Source organism: Melanerpes formicivorus, unplaced genomic scaffold (assembly GCF_026170545.1).
Source record: "Melanerpes formicivorus ecotype bairdi unplaced genomic scaffold, bMelFor1.0.p_v2 SCAF_66, whole genome shotgun sequence".
NCBI classification, from domain to species: domain Eukaryota; kingdom Metazoa; phylum Chordata; class Aves; order Piciformes; family Picidae; genus Melanerpes; species Melanerpes formicivorus.
The window spans coordinates 780252-796968 of record NW_027142418.1 but is presented as its reverse complement, the minus strand read 5'-3'; the positions used below and the strand labels follow the sequence as shown (position 1 = coordinate 796968).

Genomic DNA, 16717 nt, shown 5'->3' with positions numbered 1-16717 from the left:
ATCCATAGCCAAGTTCAAGGGAAACAGAGGCCCCCGTGACTCCACCTGCTCTCACCTGCTTCTAGATGAGCAGATCAGCAATTGCAAAGAAGGGATTTCAAAACAGCTTGGGGGTGAGGATTCTGATTGTCTTCCTCCTGTCCAAATCATTGCTAAACCTGCTGCCTTTCTCACCTGCTGCCAGAACTAACACAGTGCTATGCAGCTCTGAACGCTCTCTTGAAGGTGTCCAGAGAAGGGCAATGAGGCTGGGGAGAGGCCTTGAGCACAGCCCTGTGAGGAGAGGCTGAGGAAGCTGGGGTTGCTTAGCCTGGAGAAGAGGAGGCTCAGGGGTGACCTCATTGCTGTCCACAACTACCTGAAGGGAGGTTGTAGCCAGGAAGGGGTTGGTCTCTTCTCCCAGGCAAGCAGCACCAGAACAAGAGGACACAGTCTCAAGCTGCGCCAGGGGAAGTTTAGGCTGGAGGTGAGGAGGAAGTTCTTCACTGAGAGAATTGTTAGCCATTGGAATGTGCTGCCCAGGAAGGTGGTGGAGTCACCATCCCTGGAGGTGTTCAAGAGGGGACTGGATGTGGCACTTGGTGCCATGGTCTAGTCAGGAGGTCTGTGGTGAGAGGCTGGACTCGATGATCCTTGGGGTCTCTTCCAATCTTGGCGATGCTGTGATACTGATACTGTGATCCTGTGAGCACAGAGCACCACAGCGAACGCATCGTGGCAGCTGCTCGGGGCTGCAGCACGCTGCGCTAGGCCCTCACCGGCACAAACTGCAGCCACAGCTTTCGGGGGATGTGCCTGGCAGGAAGTGAGGAGAGGAACTGCTGGCCAGGTATCACAGAGCCACAGAATGTCAGGGCTTGGGAGGGACCTCTGGAGATCACCCAGCCCAACCCCCCTGCCAGAGCAGGGCACCCAGGGCAGGGCACACAGAACACATCCAGACAAAGGCTCCAGAGCAGGAAACTCCACAACCTCTCTGGGCAGCCTGCTCCAGGCTCCAGCACCCTCACAGGGACAAAGTTTTCCCTCCTGTTCCTATGGCACCTCCTCTGCTCCAGCTTGCCCCCAGTGCCCCTTGTGCTGCCCTTGGCCATCCCTGAGCAGAGCCTGGCTCCAGCCCTGCACATCTTTATCCCCAGCAATGAGGGCAGCCCTCAGGCTCCTCTGCTCCAAGCTCCAAGCTCCAGCTGCCTCAGCCTGGCCTCACAGGAGATGTTCCACTGCCTGCAGCAGCTTGGGGGCTCTGGGCTGGACTCTCTCAAGCAGTTCCCTGAGGTCCTTCTGAACCTGAGGAGCCCAGAACTGGACACAATATTCCAGATGCAGCCTCACCAGGGCAGTGCAGGGGGAGGTATCCTTCACCCACTGTCAACCTCTTCCAGCAGTTCTACCCAAGAGCCAGGAGGCTCAACAAGCAGGGGTTTACACTCTCTGAGACCAGGAGAAAAACATCCCTTGGTGCCCTGAACACACCTTGGGCTAGGATATCAGCCCTGCAAAGCACCAAGCATCAGTGCAGAGCAGGAGATGTTGCAGCCTGGTCACATCACCTTGGTCACAGGGACACCACTGCCCCTCAGAGAGTGTTTTCAGGAGGGCTTGAGCTACTCAGGCATTCCAAGGAGTGGGGGAGGAACCCCTCAGGGAAAAGCCCATGTGAAAGACTGTGAAATTTTCAAAAGCCTTGTTATTGCCAATCTCCTCTGGACAGAAGGTGTTCAGCTGCAGCAAGCAGACAGGTACCACCCCAACCAGACTGAGCACAGGCTGCTTGTTTCCACATCAAGGCTCAGAAAGGAACTGCCACTCAGGTCACTCAGCAAGGCAGGAGCTCTCACACACCCACAGCACAGTGGCACAGCCACAGGTGAGGTGCATATACCACAGCAGTTCCAGCTGATTTCAAGGAGTTAGCTCATCCACAGCACAGAACTGCCTGCAGAGCTGCTACAGTGCACCTTGGCATGATGCTTTTAATGCCACAAACCACACCTTGAGGAACTGGAAAATATTGGGGTGTACAAATTTCTGGTGAACATAGAAAGAAGTTGTCATGGCAATAAAGTTACAGAATCCCAGCGTGGTGGAGGTTGGAATGGACCTCTGGAGATCACCCAGTCCAGCCCCCCTGCCAAAGCAGGGCACCCACAGCAGCTTGCCCAGGGTCACAATGCCCAGCTAGGTTTGGATGCTCTCCAGAGCAGGAGGCTCCACAAGCTCTCTGGGCAGCCTGCTCCAGGGCTCCAGCACCCTCACACCAAAGCAGTTTCTCTTCCTGTTCAGGTGGAACCTGCTGGGTTCCAGTTTGTACTTGCTGCCCCTTATCTTGGCACCAGGCACCACTGAGAGTCTGGCCTCATCCTCTTGAGATGATCCCCTCTCAGTCTTTGCCAGGCTGAATAGCCCCAGGTCTCTCAGCCTCTCTTTGTAAGAAAGATGCTCCAGACCTCTCAGCCTCTCTGTAGCCTCTCCAGAGGTTCCCTCTCTCTCTTGAACTGGGGAGCCCAGAACTGAACACAAAACTCCAGTTGTGACCTCCCTAGGGACCTCACCTGTAGAGTGGGAAGAGAACCTCCCTTGACCTCCTGGCTACACTCTTCTGAATGCACCCCAGGACACCACGGACCTCCTTGGCCACGAGGGCACTTTGCTGGCTCATGGGCTCGGCTCCTTCTCCACAGAGCTGCTCTCCAACGGGTCACCCCTCACCTGTTGTGGTGCAGAGGGTTGTTCCTGCCCAGCTGCAGGATCCTGCACTTGCCCTTCTCGAGGCTGCTCTCACCCAGCTCTCCAGCCTGTCCAGGTGCCAGCGGCTGGCAGCACAGCCTGAGCCTCAGCCACCCCTCCCAGTTTTGTATCAACAGCGAACTGTCTGAGGGTCCACTCCCTTCCTCCTCCCTTCAGCTCAGCACAGTAAGACGGCAGTAAGAGTGTAGCAGCAGCGGGGGGGTTCCTCTGCGCCGGGACTCCTCGGGATACATTTCCGCAGCGCAGTACAACTTTGCTCCTAAAGCTGGCAGCAAGATCAGCTGTTTGGCAGGCAGAGGACGCTCAGCTGAGGGCCGATGGCCTCAGCAGAGCGCTGGGCACAGGGTGGGACACGCTGCAGCCCTGCACGCTCCCACGCTGCCATCCCCAAGCGTCACCCAGCCCGTGGGGGCAGAGCCAAGCTGAGGACCACACAGCCCCAGGCACCGAGCAGCCCCTGGCAGCCCCTGTGCAGCTGGCCAAGCTGGGCCCCAGCTGAAGCCCAGGCTGCCAGCACTGCAGGCTGCCAGCACTGCAGGCTGCCAGGCAGAGCCCAGCTCCCCAGGGCAGAGAGAGCTTTGGGTGCAGACAGCACACCCCACTGTACAGCGTGCCAGCAGGCAGGAAGCACAGGATATGCCAAGGGAGCACTGGAGAGGATGGGCTTTAGAGAGCCTAACAGTGACTCAAGGTTTGTTCTCCTCACCTGTTTCTCCCCACAGGCAGCCAGGCTGCTCTGGTCATTCCTGTCAAGCCACTTCCAGCCATTCCCTTCCTTAGAGAGAGTTGCTGGGCAGGAAGGAGGAAGCACTGGGTAACCAAGTCCCACTTTGCTTCCAGAACTGCTTCATTTTGTTCTGACATTGCTTGAACTTTTCTGATGAGAAGCCAGCACCTGGGAAGGACATAATCCTGCTACTACTGAACTTAACAGCTAGCTGGGTGCTCACCAAATGCTGCTGAGCTAAAGGCTCAGGCTGCTGAAGAGCTCTCATTAACCCCCCCACTTTTTTCATGTTTGTCTGTTTAAATTAAAGATAAATTGTGCTTAATGTTCATAAAATGTTATCCTTCCAGAGCCACAGTCTGGGTTAAATGCTCTGAAATTCAAAGCATCTTTATATACAACACCCTTCTGTGACCTGTATCTGCTCTCAGATACCAGAAAACATAGTTGTAGGCCAGCTCTTCCCAGGCTCCTGCCCACACCTGGAATCACCTGGACTTGGATTTTCTAAAGCAGACTTGAATTTGAAGAATAATTCCATGACTTCTGAGCTGAAATGTCCAACCCCTCGATGTCCAGGCCAGCTGAGCACTCATAACACCCAAGTTCCCACGTGGATAAACTGGAGTCATCAGTTCCCTTCACAGGACTCAGTGTCTCGGTGGAAGACTCCCTCAAAGTGAAACCTCAGGGTTTTCTAAGGAGCAAACTGAAACACAAGACACCCAGGCACTGGAAACCTAGGGGTGTCCAACAGTGATGCTCAGCCCTACAGCAAAAAAACTATCAAAAGAGAGACAAATCTTATCAAGAAAGAGCAACAAAACTTATCAAAAGAGAGAATCCCAGAGGGTTGGGGTTGGAAGAGACCTCTGGGGATCATCCAGTCCAACTGCCCTGCTAAAGGGCACCCACAGCAGCCTGCCCAGGATCACAATGACCAGGGTGGGGTTAGAATCTCTCCACAGTCCCCCTGGTGCTTAGGGATACAGTTTAGGACTGACCCTAAACTGGGTGGAAGGTTGGCCTGGATGATCTTTGAGGTCTCTTCCAAACAGATGTTCTCTGTGATTGTGTGATTTAGCCATGCTAAAGGACCACGACCACATCACTGACTGGCAACAAGCAAGCCCAATTCACCTTCCTAGCTGGGCAGACTCCTGCTGCTGTGGAAGCTGGTGTAGCACCGTCGCTGTAGCACGGTGGCAGCCATCGCCGCGGGACCGCGCAGCGGCGCGGAGCCACAAAGCCAACACCAGTGCCAGTGTGCCACGTGTTACCACCCCCACACAGCCCTGCATGCTTACAAAGAATCTTCTAGAAGATACAAAGTGAATTTGAAATCTTAGAAGCTTCTTAGGGTCTCTGAATCCCAGAGTAAATAACAGAGTTACTGAAGGGAAGATCGAAATGAGAGCAGTTTCAGGCTGAAGACAAGGAGGTTTTATCTCCAGTTCATCTCTTCCTCACATTCCATACTGCCAACTCATATTGTTTCAGGAAAGTAGGTGTTTGGGGTGGTTTGGCTTGTTTTCCTTCTAAGGCATAAGTGTCATGCAAACACTTTCTCCAGAACAATGAGTGTGCTCTGTGGGCTCTATAAAATCCTTCCCAAACGAGATGGCTTTCTGTTTGCTGCTGGAGTAGAGCACAAGGGAAAGCACTCTGGTACAGGCTGCTCTGGTCACTCTCCCAGCACAACTGAGGCTGCAATGTAAACTAACTCTTCAGGAAAGCTTGAAATCATCTCAAACATTCGCTTATGGGGAAAACTCACACACCTTGGTCCCATCCTATTAGCATAAGGGTGGTGGGGCACTGGCACAGGTTGCTCAGGGAGGTAGTTGAGGCCCCAGCCCTGGAGGTATTGAAGGAGAGGCTGGACAGGGCTCTGGGCAACCTGATCTAATGGAGGATGTCCCTGCTGAGTGGAGAGGGAGTTGGACTGGATGAGCTTTGGAGGTCCCTCCCAAACCAGACCATTTCTGTGATCTGTGATCTGAGCCCAGCACACTACAGGAACTGATCCCCTGCACACTGCAGCTGACCTCGCTGACTCCCTGGGCTGTGGTGGCATGAAGGCAAACAGCACCATGCTTTTAGGAGTATGCTCACCTCAGTATTTGACTCACATGCACAAACTTGACCCCAGCCCATGCTAAGCCTACATAAAAGAGAGGGAGTGGATGCTGCTGCACAAAACCAGCCCTAGTCTGGGCGCTCCAGTGGGAGGACAGAGTCCCCCTGTCCACAGGGGGTTCAGTTTTGCAGTTTACACTGCAAAGTGCTTTCCCCACCATGGCCAGAGCTCACCCCATGCATCAAAGCTCTCCCATCAACACCCACCACCGGTTTGTGCTGCTACAGCAACTGCAGGAACCACTTTCAGAGGACTAAACCTTTTGTAATTTCACTAAGTTGCTCGATTCAGCTACGCCTGGGGCAGCTAAGCTTCAAAGTTTAAATATACATGGGGTAGACAAACAAATAGAGCAACAGTTGCTATTTTGTTTAGCCAGTGATTGTATGATCCCAGCCTGAAGCACCAGGTGCGTGCTGTTAGAACCGGTAACAGAACACCCGCTGCCCAGCAGATAAATAATTCAGCTCCCTCCCCCCCAGCCACAGTCAATATCCCTGTACAGATTTCTCCTCCAGCTAACCCTTACAGAGGACTCACCTGGCCTTCAGTGCCAGGCTCTGTAAGAGATGAGATACCTGGAGACCTGACACTGAATATGATGTCAGCAGTTCACCTCCACAACCTGTCGGCAAACCTACCCCTGCCGCTCTCGGCGGCAGCAGAGGAGCTCAGGAACAGAAGGTGACCCTGGAGCAGGCAGCCCCTAAACCACACATGGCTTCATGGAGCACCACCAGCACCATGCCCTGGCAGCAGAGGAGAAGGCACAGCTCAGGTGTAATGTGCTTTGGCCAAACCACTCCACCAAGCTGCTAAACCATCTTGTCTATCATCCTCTAAGCCGAGCCTGCCTAGCACTCATTCCCTCCAGACTGCAGCACTGCCTGCACAAAGCCAGGCCAGGCCTACAGATGAGGTAGCTGACTACCTGGGCACCTGCTGGTTCTTGGCTCCCTCACCCGTTAGCAGGTGATGCAATGCCCTTCTCCTCCTCTCCTGGCCTTCTCCAAGTCCAAAGAGCCATCTCCCATACCAACAGGCTTTAAGCAGAGGGGTACCTGCATCCCAGCTCTTGCTACTGCCAGTGGTCCTGCTGCAGGGCAATGTGTGGAACATGGCCAGGAGCTCCTCAGCAGGAAGGGATCCAAGAGGTGAGGACACAACACAGGTGTACTATGATGGAGGAGCCAGGAGCACATGGAGCAGCAAGGTTGGCCTTTCACAGCAAGGCTGGCTCTTCACAGCAAAGGCCTACAGGCAGTTGTATCATAGTATCATAGTATCAGTCAGGGTTGGAAGGGACCACAAGGATCAGCTAGTTCCAACCCGCCTGCCATGGGCAGGGACACCCCACACTAGATCAGGCTGGACAGAGCCTCATCCAGCCTGGGCTTAAACACTTCCAGGGATGGGGCCTCAACCCAGTCCCTCCCCAGCCTTCTTGTAGGCCCCCTTCAGATACTGGAAGGCCACAATTAGGTCACCTCGGAGCCTTCTCTTCTCCAGACTGAACAGCCCCAACTCCTTCAGTCTGTCCTCATAGGAGAGGTGCTCCAGCCCTCTGATCATCCTTGTGGCCCTTCTCTGGACACCTTCCAGCACCTCCAGATCCCTCTTGTAATAGGGGCTCCAGAACTGGAGGGAATACTGCAGGTGGGGTCTCACCAGAGCTGAGCAGAGGGGGAGAATCACCTCCCTTGCCCTGCTGGCCACACTTCTCCTGATGCAGCCCAGGATCTGGTTGGCTTTATGGGCTGCAAGTGCACACTGAGAGCTCATGTTGAGCTTCTCCTCCACCAGCACCCCCAAGTCTCTCTCCTCAGGGCTGCTTTTCAGCCAGTCACTGCCCAGCCTAGATTTGTGCCTGGGGTTGCCTCGACCCAGCTGCAGGACCCTGCCCTTGGTCTTGCTGAACCTCATGAGGTTGTCTTGTGCCCACCTCTCCAGCCTGACAAGGTCCCTCTGGATGGCCTCCCTTCCCCCCAGCTTGTCTGCTGCACCACACAGCTTGGTGTCAGTTGAGGTGTGAGCAATTTCATGAGAGCAAACAGCCACATCAGAGAACATTCAGGCTTCACAAAAGCAGAGGCAAACCACCCTGCTGCCTGCTCTACAATTATTTTTCTTTGTCCTGTAAGATCATCTCCATCCTCTCCAGATGTAGCTTGAAGCTGCTTGTCTCAGGCTGCTCTGGCAAACAGAAAGGCAGAAATGACTGAAACTCAGTCTGGTGAGAAGTCCCCAGCAGCACTCTGTGAGCACACTGGTGCCTCCACAGCCCAACAGGCCTCAGCAGCAGTGTCCAAGGGGCTCCAGTGATGGCTAACATAGGACTCACAACACAGGGGCTCAGAAAGCCCCCAGAAAGGAGCAGAGCTAATGATGAACAAGTGCTTTACTCATTCTTCCTGTAGGCCAGCAACACCACACAGGCAACACTACCAAAGGCTACTAACCTACAAAGTCATCATCAGTCTTTGTCTATTAGAAGAAACCTATCAGGCATAGGGATCAGTTTAGCTGTATGGCCCAATGAAGCAGCTTCACCATGTGCAGGCCTCAGACCACAATGATGGCAGGGGTCCAAGCAACAGCAGCAAGCACTCCCAGATGCCACCTTCCCCACCACACATGAGCTAGATCCAGCAGTTGGGAACCACCTGGATGTTTCTCAGGTTGAAGCAATGATTTCTACAGAAAGATCTGACACCACTTCCCAAAAGAAGACCCTGGAAAAGATAATAAAACCAAGCAGTGGCATCTAAGAGCACCAGAAAAGTCCAACTCCATCCCTCTGGCACTTGTAGCGGGAGCCAACATGGAGCACCGACTCCCAAAATGTTCATCATTGCTCATCAGAAGACTGCCAGCACTTGAGGGTCTGGGGAGCACTCACCTGATGGCAGGCTCCTCCTGTCCACCTTCCAAACTGCATTAAGGAAGCTCTACAGAACACATTCACCAGCGGCCAAAGGTGCCGCAGAGACGTTACCCAACCGGAGGTGCAAGGGAGCCTGTGACTGCCATGGTCTAGTCATGAGGTCTGTAGCAACAGGTTGGACTCGATGATCTTTGAGGTCTCCTCCAACCTTGGTGATTCTGTGATACTGTACCGTCCCTGGAGGTGTTCAAGAGGGGATTGGATGTGGCACTTGGTGCCATGGCCCAGTCATGAGGTCTGTGGCAACAGGTTGGACCTGACTCAATTAGCTGTATGGTCCAATGAAGCAGCAAAGGCCTACAGGCAGGCCTTATACAGCCTGTTGGTATGGGAGATGGCTCTTTGGACTTGGAGAAGGCCAGGAGAGGAGGAGAAGGGCATTGCTTGAGGTCTCTTCCAACCTTGGTGATACTGTGACACTGCTGTGTGAATAACGCCATGAGAAACATCAGCTTTAGGGATCTGGGAACTGCTGTCAGAAAGGAAGCATGAAAACACCTGATCTGCTCCTGCAGAACCCAAGGAGAAGCGACACTTTGCTTCCTGGGACACACAAAGAGACACAAGCATGGTGAAACCACTGCAGGGCTGGGCAAGCCTCCTCCAGCACGTGCAGCTTTGCACTCCTGTTTGGGTTGTGGCACAGTTTCTGCACAAACACCGACACTGAAAGGGCTCTGAGTGCCTGGCAGAGACACAGAAAGGTTTTATTTTCCTTTGCTGAACATTTGTTTGTTCATGTAATAGCAAGAAAAGCAAACAGGGACAGAGATAAGCTGTTTTCCACTGGCTCAGTAACTTCTCCAGGACAGTTATCTTGGGGTTTGACATAGCACCACAGACTCACAGAATGGTTTTGGTTGGCCAGGGACACCTCCCACCAGCCCAGGCTGCTCAGGGCCTCATGCACCTGGCTTTGGACACTGCCAGGGAGGGCATGGCTGTGCAAACACAAGGAGTGATAGTTTCCCATGTTTCTCTTGTACTTAAAGAATTAAACCTCCCAATGGCAGGAGGAGGAGAGGATCTGCTGTGAACAAGAGCCTGCATGGCCAGCATCCCTCCAGGTACCCAGACAGGATGCTGCCAGGCACAGGACAGGAGCTGCCTCAAACCCTAGAAGGCACCAAGTGACAAGGTCTAGATGTAGCCCAGTATCACCCTAAAAACCTTACACCCTTCTCAGGAGGAAACCACTAGGATGAAATTGTATGCTCAGCCCCAACCAGGCTAACGCTCCCAACCTTCCTCCAGTCCCAGATCTCCTCCTTCCCCGGGTGGGAGAGGAAGGAGTGCTTTGGATGCTGCCCCATCTCTTACTTTCCCACAGAAAGGAAGCCAGCACAGCCATTTATTTTTCTTCCTTACATCCTCCCTTTCTGAAGTGAGGAGGAGGAAGGAGGCTGTTTCAAACCAGAAGGAGCCTCATGGTATCAAACACATGGCTCCTACCACCTCCCAGCAGACATGGTGAGGAATCTCAAGTGTTCTTTACTGCAGAATCTCCCTCTGGATGCCCCTGTGTGCCAAGCAAGAAGGGGACACCCGTGTCCCTGCAACAAAGCTATGATTTGACTCTGTCCCTTCATACCACACACTGAAACCTCTCTTTGTGTGTGCACAAGACACTGCCCCTCAGCCACCCACGAAATTACTATTGTCTTGATCAGTCACAACCTGTTTTCATCAGCTTCAACCAAAATTCACCACCTTAAGCAGGCAGCTTAATTCCTTTTACTTTCATCCCTTTTTCCCTCCACTCCACCATCACTCTGCATGAAAATCTGGATTCTTCCACGTTCTTAACTTTTCCACTTTTCAAGAGCACAACACTTGAAGATTTTTGCCAACCTCACCTTGTCACCTGTGGCCAAGTCTTGAGCAAAACAGGGCAGTGCACATCCTTCGAGCCCTGTGTCCGGAGCCACACGTGCAGAGCACCCCGCCGCCAACACTGCCACTACAACTGTTTATTTCAGTGGTTTTGCTTCATGTTTCCAGGCAGCTTCTAAGATAAACGGCAGAGCATCGGCCCTAACCCCCGCAGCAAACTTTCTGCTGCTGTGGGGTAGTTTGGGGGAAGATCTGCAGCTAACCCAGAGCCTACACCAGGGTATATGTGAACCTCAGCAGGCAGTGTCTCTGCCCTTCACCTCTTCCAGTCGCTACTTTGAGGCAGTTTGAGAGCTGGCTCAAAGGCAGGAGTCACACTTTCACCTCACTGAATACCTGTCATAAAGAGCACTCACCCAGGTGATTTGCCAGAATTTAATTTCACTTTTTACACTTTTATCACTCCTCGAGAAGTGCTGCAAAGCCGGTAACGCTCCCTCAGCCTCCCCTGTAGCACTCGATGCAGGAAAACCTGCCCGCTCGGCTGCCTCCTCGTCCACCTTCCCCACCGCCACCGTGACCGCCGGTACCGCCCGCCAGGCAGCTCGGGCCAGGGCAGGGTCTCGCAGGTGCGGGGCGCGTCCGGCCGCTCGTTCCGTGCGGCTGCCCTGGCTGACAGCTCCTCAGACCCCCCCCCCCGCCCTCCACCACCGCCCGTTCGCGGCCTGAAGGCAGCGGCGGCCCAGCCGCCCGGGACGTGGCAGCTCCCGCCCCGCAGCGCTCCGCGAGCCGCCCGCAGGACGCTGCCGCAGCGGCTGCCCGGGGAGCCGGCTGAACGCCCCTGCTGCCGCTGTCCCCTCCCAAGTTCCCCGTTTCTCACAGGGGCAGGAAACACCAACGCACGCTTCACAAGTTGCGCCCGGCCGCCGTAACTCCAGCGCGGCCGCTCGCCCATTGTCTGCCGCACCGGCGCTGGCCGAGCACGGTTTGGGGAGAAACGAGAGGAAAAGAGGGGTCCTCCGCCCCGGCCCGCCCTGCCCAGGCTCCGCCGCCGCCGCTTCTCCCCCGCCCGGCGGCAGCCGCCGCTACAGTAGGCCCCGGCCTCGGGCGCCCGGGCGGCGGTGGGTCCCGGCAGCCGCCCTCACCCCGCCCGGGGCCCGCCGTGAGGCGCGGCAGCTCCCCGCGGGGCGGAGGTGCCCGGGCCGGGCGCAGGGGCGGGCTCTGGGCGAGCAGGGTCTTTCCCGCCCGGCCCTCTCCGCCCCCGGGCAGGCGCTCCCCCGCCCCGCCCGGCTCCCGGCGCCGGAGGGCTTCCCTGCGCCCGCCGCCCCCCCCGGCCAGGGCGGACGCGGAGCTGGGCCCCGCCGCGCTCGCCTCGGCCCGCGGCCCGCCCCGCCAAGGGTTAAGCCGCAGGGCTGGCGCGGCGATGGCAGCCCTGTCAGCCGGGAAACTCCCCGGCTGCCCCCCGCACCGCTCCTCCCCGCTCCCGCCGCCCCGGGGAGCCGCGGAGGGCTCGGGGGTGGGGGGGGGAGGCGGGTGGTGAAGGCGGGGGGGGGGGGGTGCCCGGAATCCTCCCCGCGGCCGGGAGGCGAGGCTGGCCGGGCCCGCCGCGCCGGGAGCCAGGCGCCGGAGCCCAGTGACAGGGCGGCCGAGCCCCCGTGCGCCGCCGCCGCGGTGCCCCGCTCCCCCTGCCCGCGCCGGGCGCGCCGCCGCCAGGCCCCCGGCCGACCCGAGGCCCCGGGCGCCCGGGCGAGGGAAGGAAGCGGCGCGGAGCCGCGGGGAGGGCGGCGCGGGACACACCACATCCCGGCGTCAGAGCCGCCGCCGCGGCGCTGCCATCGCCCGGCCGGGCCGGCGGGAGCGATCCGCTCCCCGAGAGGCAAGCACAATGGCCCCCCCAGCCCCGGCGACACCGGAGCCCCGGCCCGGGGGGGGACGGGGGGAGAGCTTCGTGCGGGGAATGCGGCGAAATTTACAAAACAAAACACACACACACAAAAAAAATACAACGGGGAGAGAGCGAGCGAGAGACGGGGGCAGAGTGGCTCCTCCTCCTCCTCTCCAAAAAGGCCTGTTGGAAAACTGCACACGGCGGCGGCTCCGGCAGCGCCCGGCGCGGAAAAAGGCGGCGAAAGGCGGCAGGACCGCGGCGCAAGGGGGGGAAAGGCCCGAGCTCTTTGTGTTACCTGCCGTGAAACCAGTCCTTGCAGGCATCGCACTCGATCATGAAGCGGGTTACGTCGTAGGGCAGCCTACAGATGCAATAGACGGGCACCGTCGCCATGTTAGCTCCCTTCAAAACAAGGCTGGCCGCCCGCGGGAGCGGGGCGAGCGGGGCTGGCGGCGGCTCCTGCCGCGGGGTCGCTCCGGCTTGCTGCTCCCGACGAACCGCCCGCCAATTCCCGATGCCGAGAGCAGGGGAGGGGGGGAGAAGGGAGGAAAAAAAAAAAAAGGGGGGGGGGGGGGGAGTGGGGGGGGAAGGAAGCGGGGGGGGAAAGAAGGGGGAGAAAAAAAAAAAATCAGATAATGCAATTACGGCTCCTCAAGGGCGGGCGAGCAATGTCAGGAAAATAATAAAGGGCTTCCCAAAGTTTGGCTGCATGGTGGCTCCTTCGGCTCTCCGAGCGCCGGCCGGACTGGGGCTTTTTTGTTGTTGTTGTTGTTGTTAAATGATTATTATTCAAAATGTTTGGCGAAATGCATTCTATTGCGTGCCCCCTGGTGACAGTACAGTACCGAGGCTTTTCATAAACACTCCGAAATGTAGCCCTTGCCTTCTAATGTCCTTACGTCAGCTTGCAACATCGCAATATTTCCTCTGCCGGGGCTGGGGCCGCGGCCGGGGCCGGGGCGAGCGGCGGGGCTCGGCGGAGCGGCTGGCGGGGCGGGGGGTGCGGGGTTCGCACCGCCCGGCCGCCGGCAGCCACTTTTTGAAAGAAAGCGGCCCGGGCGCGGCTCCGGGCTCTGTCCCCTCTGTCCCCCCCCGACAGGCACAGAGCCCGCGGAGGGAGCTCTGGCGGCGGGAGCGATGCGGGGGGCAGCCCGCGCTGCCCCCTCGGCGCAAAGACGGCGCGGGGCGATGCGGGATGTGCCTGCAAGAGCGGAGCACAAAAGCCCTCTTGTAGCGACGAGGCACCGCGGGGCGGGCAGCTGGAAAGTGCTGTGAGTCCCACGCTGCCCGAGCAGCAGAATTCACCCCGCGACGGGCCGCTGTCCAGGCGGCAATGGCGGGTGAGGGCTGGTGAAGACCCACGGGGCTTGGTTCATGCTAAAAAAAAAAGACAAAAATCAGTTTCTTTTTAGCTGTTAGAATTATAGAACTGCTTTCAAAGTTTCCCACCGCTGCCCATGGCAGCCCCTTTGCCCTTTCATGTAGGGCTGCTATGGCAAAAAGGTGAAAATAGAGACCTCGTGGCTATGAATCACAGAATCATAGAATTATTTGGGTTGCAAAAGCCCTCGAAGGTCATCAAGACCAACCATCAACCCAACACCACCGTGACTATTAAACCATGTTTCCAAGTGTCCACACGTTTCTTGAGCACCTCCAAGGATGTTGTCTACACCACCTCCCTGGACAGCCTGTTCCAATCCCTGACCTGCTATACTGAGTCCACTTCTGGGCTCCCCAGCTCAAGAGAGAGAGACCTGCTGGAGAGAGTCCAAGGGAGAGCCAGGAGGATGCTTAGGGGACTTGAGCATCTTCCCTGTGGAGAGAGACTGAGAGCCCTGGGGCTGTTTAGTCTGGAGAAGAGAAGGCTGAGAGGGATCTGATCAATGTCTAGCAATAGCTGAGGGCTGGGGGTCAAGTGGAGGGGGCTAAGCTCTTTTTGGTGGTGTGCACTAGGACAAGAAACAACAAGTTCAAACTTGAACATAGATTTCACCTCAACATGAGGAGAAACTTTACAGTGAGGCTGCTGGAGCCCTGGAGCAGGCTACCCAGAGAGGTTGTGGAGTCTCCTTCTCTGCACACATTCAAAACCCACCTGGATGCATTCCTGTGCAGACTACTCTGGGTGCCCCTGCTCTGGCAGGGGGGTTGGACTGGATGACCTCTGGAGTTCCCTTCCAACCTTTAATGTACTGTGGTACTGTAACCACTCTTGCAGCAAGGAAATTGTTCCTATTCTCCAACCTGACCCTCCCCTGGCACAATTTCAGGCCATTTCTTCTCTATCAGGTTCTATCATCTGATACTAGGGAGAAGAGACCAATTCCCACCTCACTCCAACCTCTCTTCAGGGAGTTGTAGAAAGCAATGAGGTCTCCCCTATGCCTCTTCTTCTCCCGCTAAACAACCTCAGTTCTCTGAGGGCCAGGTCAAAGCGGGAAGGTGCTGGGTATGTTCTGTACAGGCTCACCAGGACACAGGCTGTCTGTGTTGCCCAGGGCTGTGCATCCCACAGACACCTTCCTCCCAGGCTGAGGTGCGTCCAGGCCAGCAGCAAAGGCAAAAGAAGAACCATCGAGTCTGAGTGAGACTGAGAGCACAGAACCTCACTTCCCCTCAATGCTGAGGCTGTGCAGGTGGTTAAGATGATAGCAGTGTGGGCATTTGGGGGGCGGGGAGGGGAATCTGTGTCCCCAGAACCTTTGATAGCTGCTGGCACACTTCCCTGAGAGGAGTGAGATTTTCATATGAAGGACCCACAAAGGGAACCCCAACTGAGATGTGATTTTAATTCCAGTTATGATGGATTCAGTGTCTTGAATCCATCTCATTTGAGCTAAGAAAAAGAAGAGAAGGGGGGAAAAAGAGGAAAAACTCTGTTTGTCTTTGCCCAAGAAGAGCAAGAGGGCATTTCTCTGCCTCAGAGCATCAGCCTGGAAAAAACCCTCCCAGGTCACCTCTGGCCGACAGGTGTATTTCCAGGGGCCAAATGACTTCAGGTCTCATTCTTTTCTACAGAGATACACATCAGTGGTAGAGGCAGAACCTGCCCAGGACAGCTGAAAAGGGACTCACACAATTCCTTGCCCTGCCCACTGAGTTTCCACACTGCAGCAATAACTTGCAGCAGGTGTCCATGCAGAGCTGGCCTGGAACTGCTGCTGGAGGTGGCATGCCCTGATCCACCACGGGTGTGAGGGCAAGGTTCTAGGCCTGCATTTCAAATCATGACTCAGTCATTTTGAACAACCTGTCCTTAATGTCTCAGGACACACTAAGGGGCCTATTTTCTTCCTCACACTGAGTGACATACATAAGGCCTCTGGAAATCAGACCTCTTTTAAGCTTAAATTTGTCCATCATCATGATTTTAGTTGCTTGGAGCTTCAACCAGAAAGCAGAAGAGCAAGTCTAGGGAGTAAAGCAGGCTTTGGGAGCCATCAGGAGAGGCTGCTCAGTGCTCAGCAATGCTGAGTGCATCAGCCAGCACCTCTCAGCTCAGGGTCTGAACAGAGCACTCAGCTAGTTGGATGCCCTTTGGCATGGGACAGTCATGGGGAAATGGAGCTTCATGTCTTTGCACACCCCAAAACACATGCAGCCACAGCCTGGAGTGCCACCTGCCCTTCCTGAAACATCCTGGAGTACCACCTTGCCCTTGCTGAAACAGCCTGGAGTGCCACCTTGCCCTTGCTGAAACAGCCTGGAGTGCCACCTGCCCTTCCTGAAACAGCCTGGAGTGCCACCTTGCCCTTGCTGAAACAGCCTGGAATGCCACCTGCCCTTCTTCCAACAGCATTTTCACTCTACAGAGCATGGAAGCAGCTGCCAGTGTAGCAGCTCCTCACACCATGCTCTGTGCTCATCTCCCTCTCCCAGCTGTTTTATGGGCTTTGCTCACACCCAGCCCATACAACCTGCAGAAAATCATACCCTTGTTGCCTTTCCTCAAGTCCCACAAGCACCCCCCTGAGAACAGCTCTATTTCCAAAGCACCACCCCAGTTTCCAGTGTCTGCATGCCTCCAGTGCAGCCACTGGTGAGCTAAACCCTCTTAGTACCACAGGGACTTTGGTGACCACAACACAGAGCAGCTGGGATGCACAAGGGCCTCCAAATGCTCCTCTGCACAGGGGGCTGGAGCAGTGTCAGGGGCCATGGCTGTCCCACACCTCTCCTTGGGTGATGGTTGTATCCAGCAGCAGAGCTGTGCCTGCTCAAGTTACTTGAGACTTGGTGGCTCTGGTCTGGCAAATTGGACATTTTACTAATCATTTTTCCAGGGATTGGTTAAGTAAATAAACTAATTGGTGAGGCTGTCTCCTTGCCCTGAGCTCTCCATGGTTATTACAGCCTGGAAGCCATGTAAGGAGGGTGCTTGGGCAGTAAGATGCTTCAGCAGAACTTCATTTGATCATTGAGCTAACTGGTTTG

General features: G+C 56.0%; 1 protein-coding gene across 1 annotated transcript in view; it reads right to left on the bottom strand.

Moving 5' to 3' along the window:
• The window catches only part of PHF2 (PHD finger protein 2), a 107262-nt gene extending 94392 nt beyond the window's left edge, over window positions 1-12870 (bottom strand). The window contains exon 1 of the mRNA XM_068162606.1: window positions 12576-12870. Coding sequence (XP_068018707.1) covers window positions 12576-12673 — 98 coding nt within the window. The 5' untranslated portion in view covers window positions 12674-12870. The remainder of the gene's footprint in view (window positions 1-12575) is intronic.
• Window positions 12871-16717: the final 3847 nt, after the last annotated feature.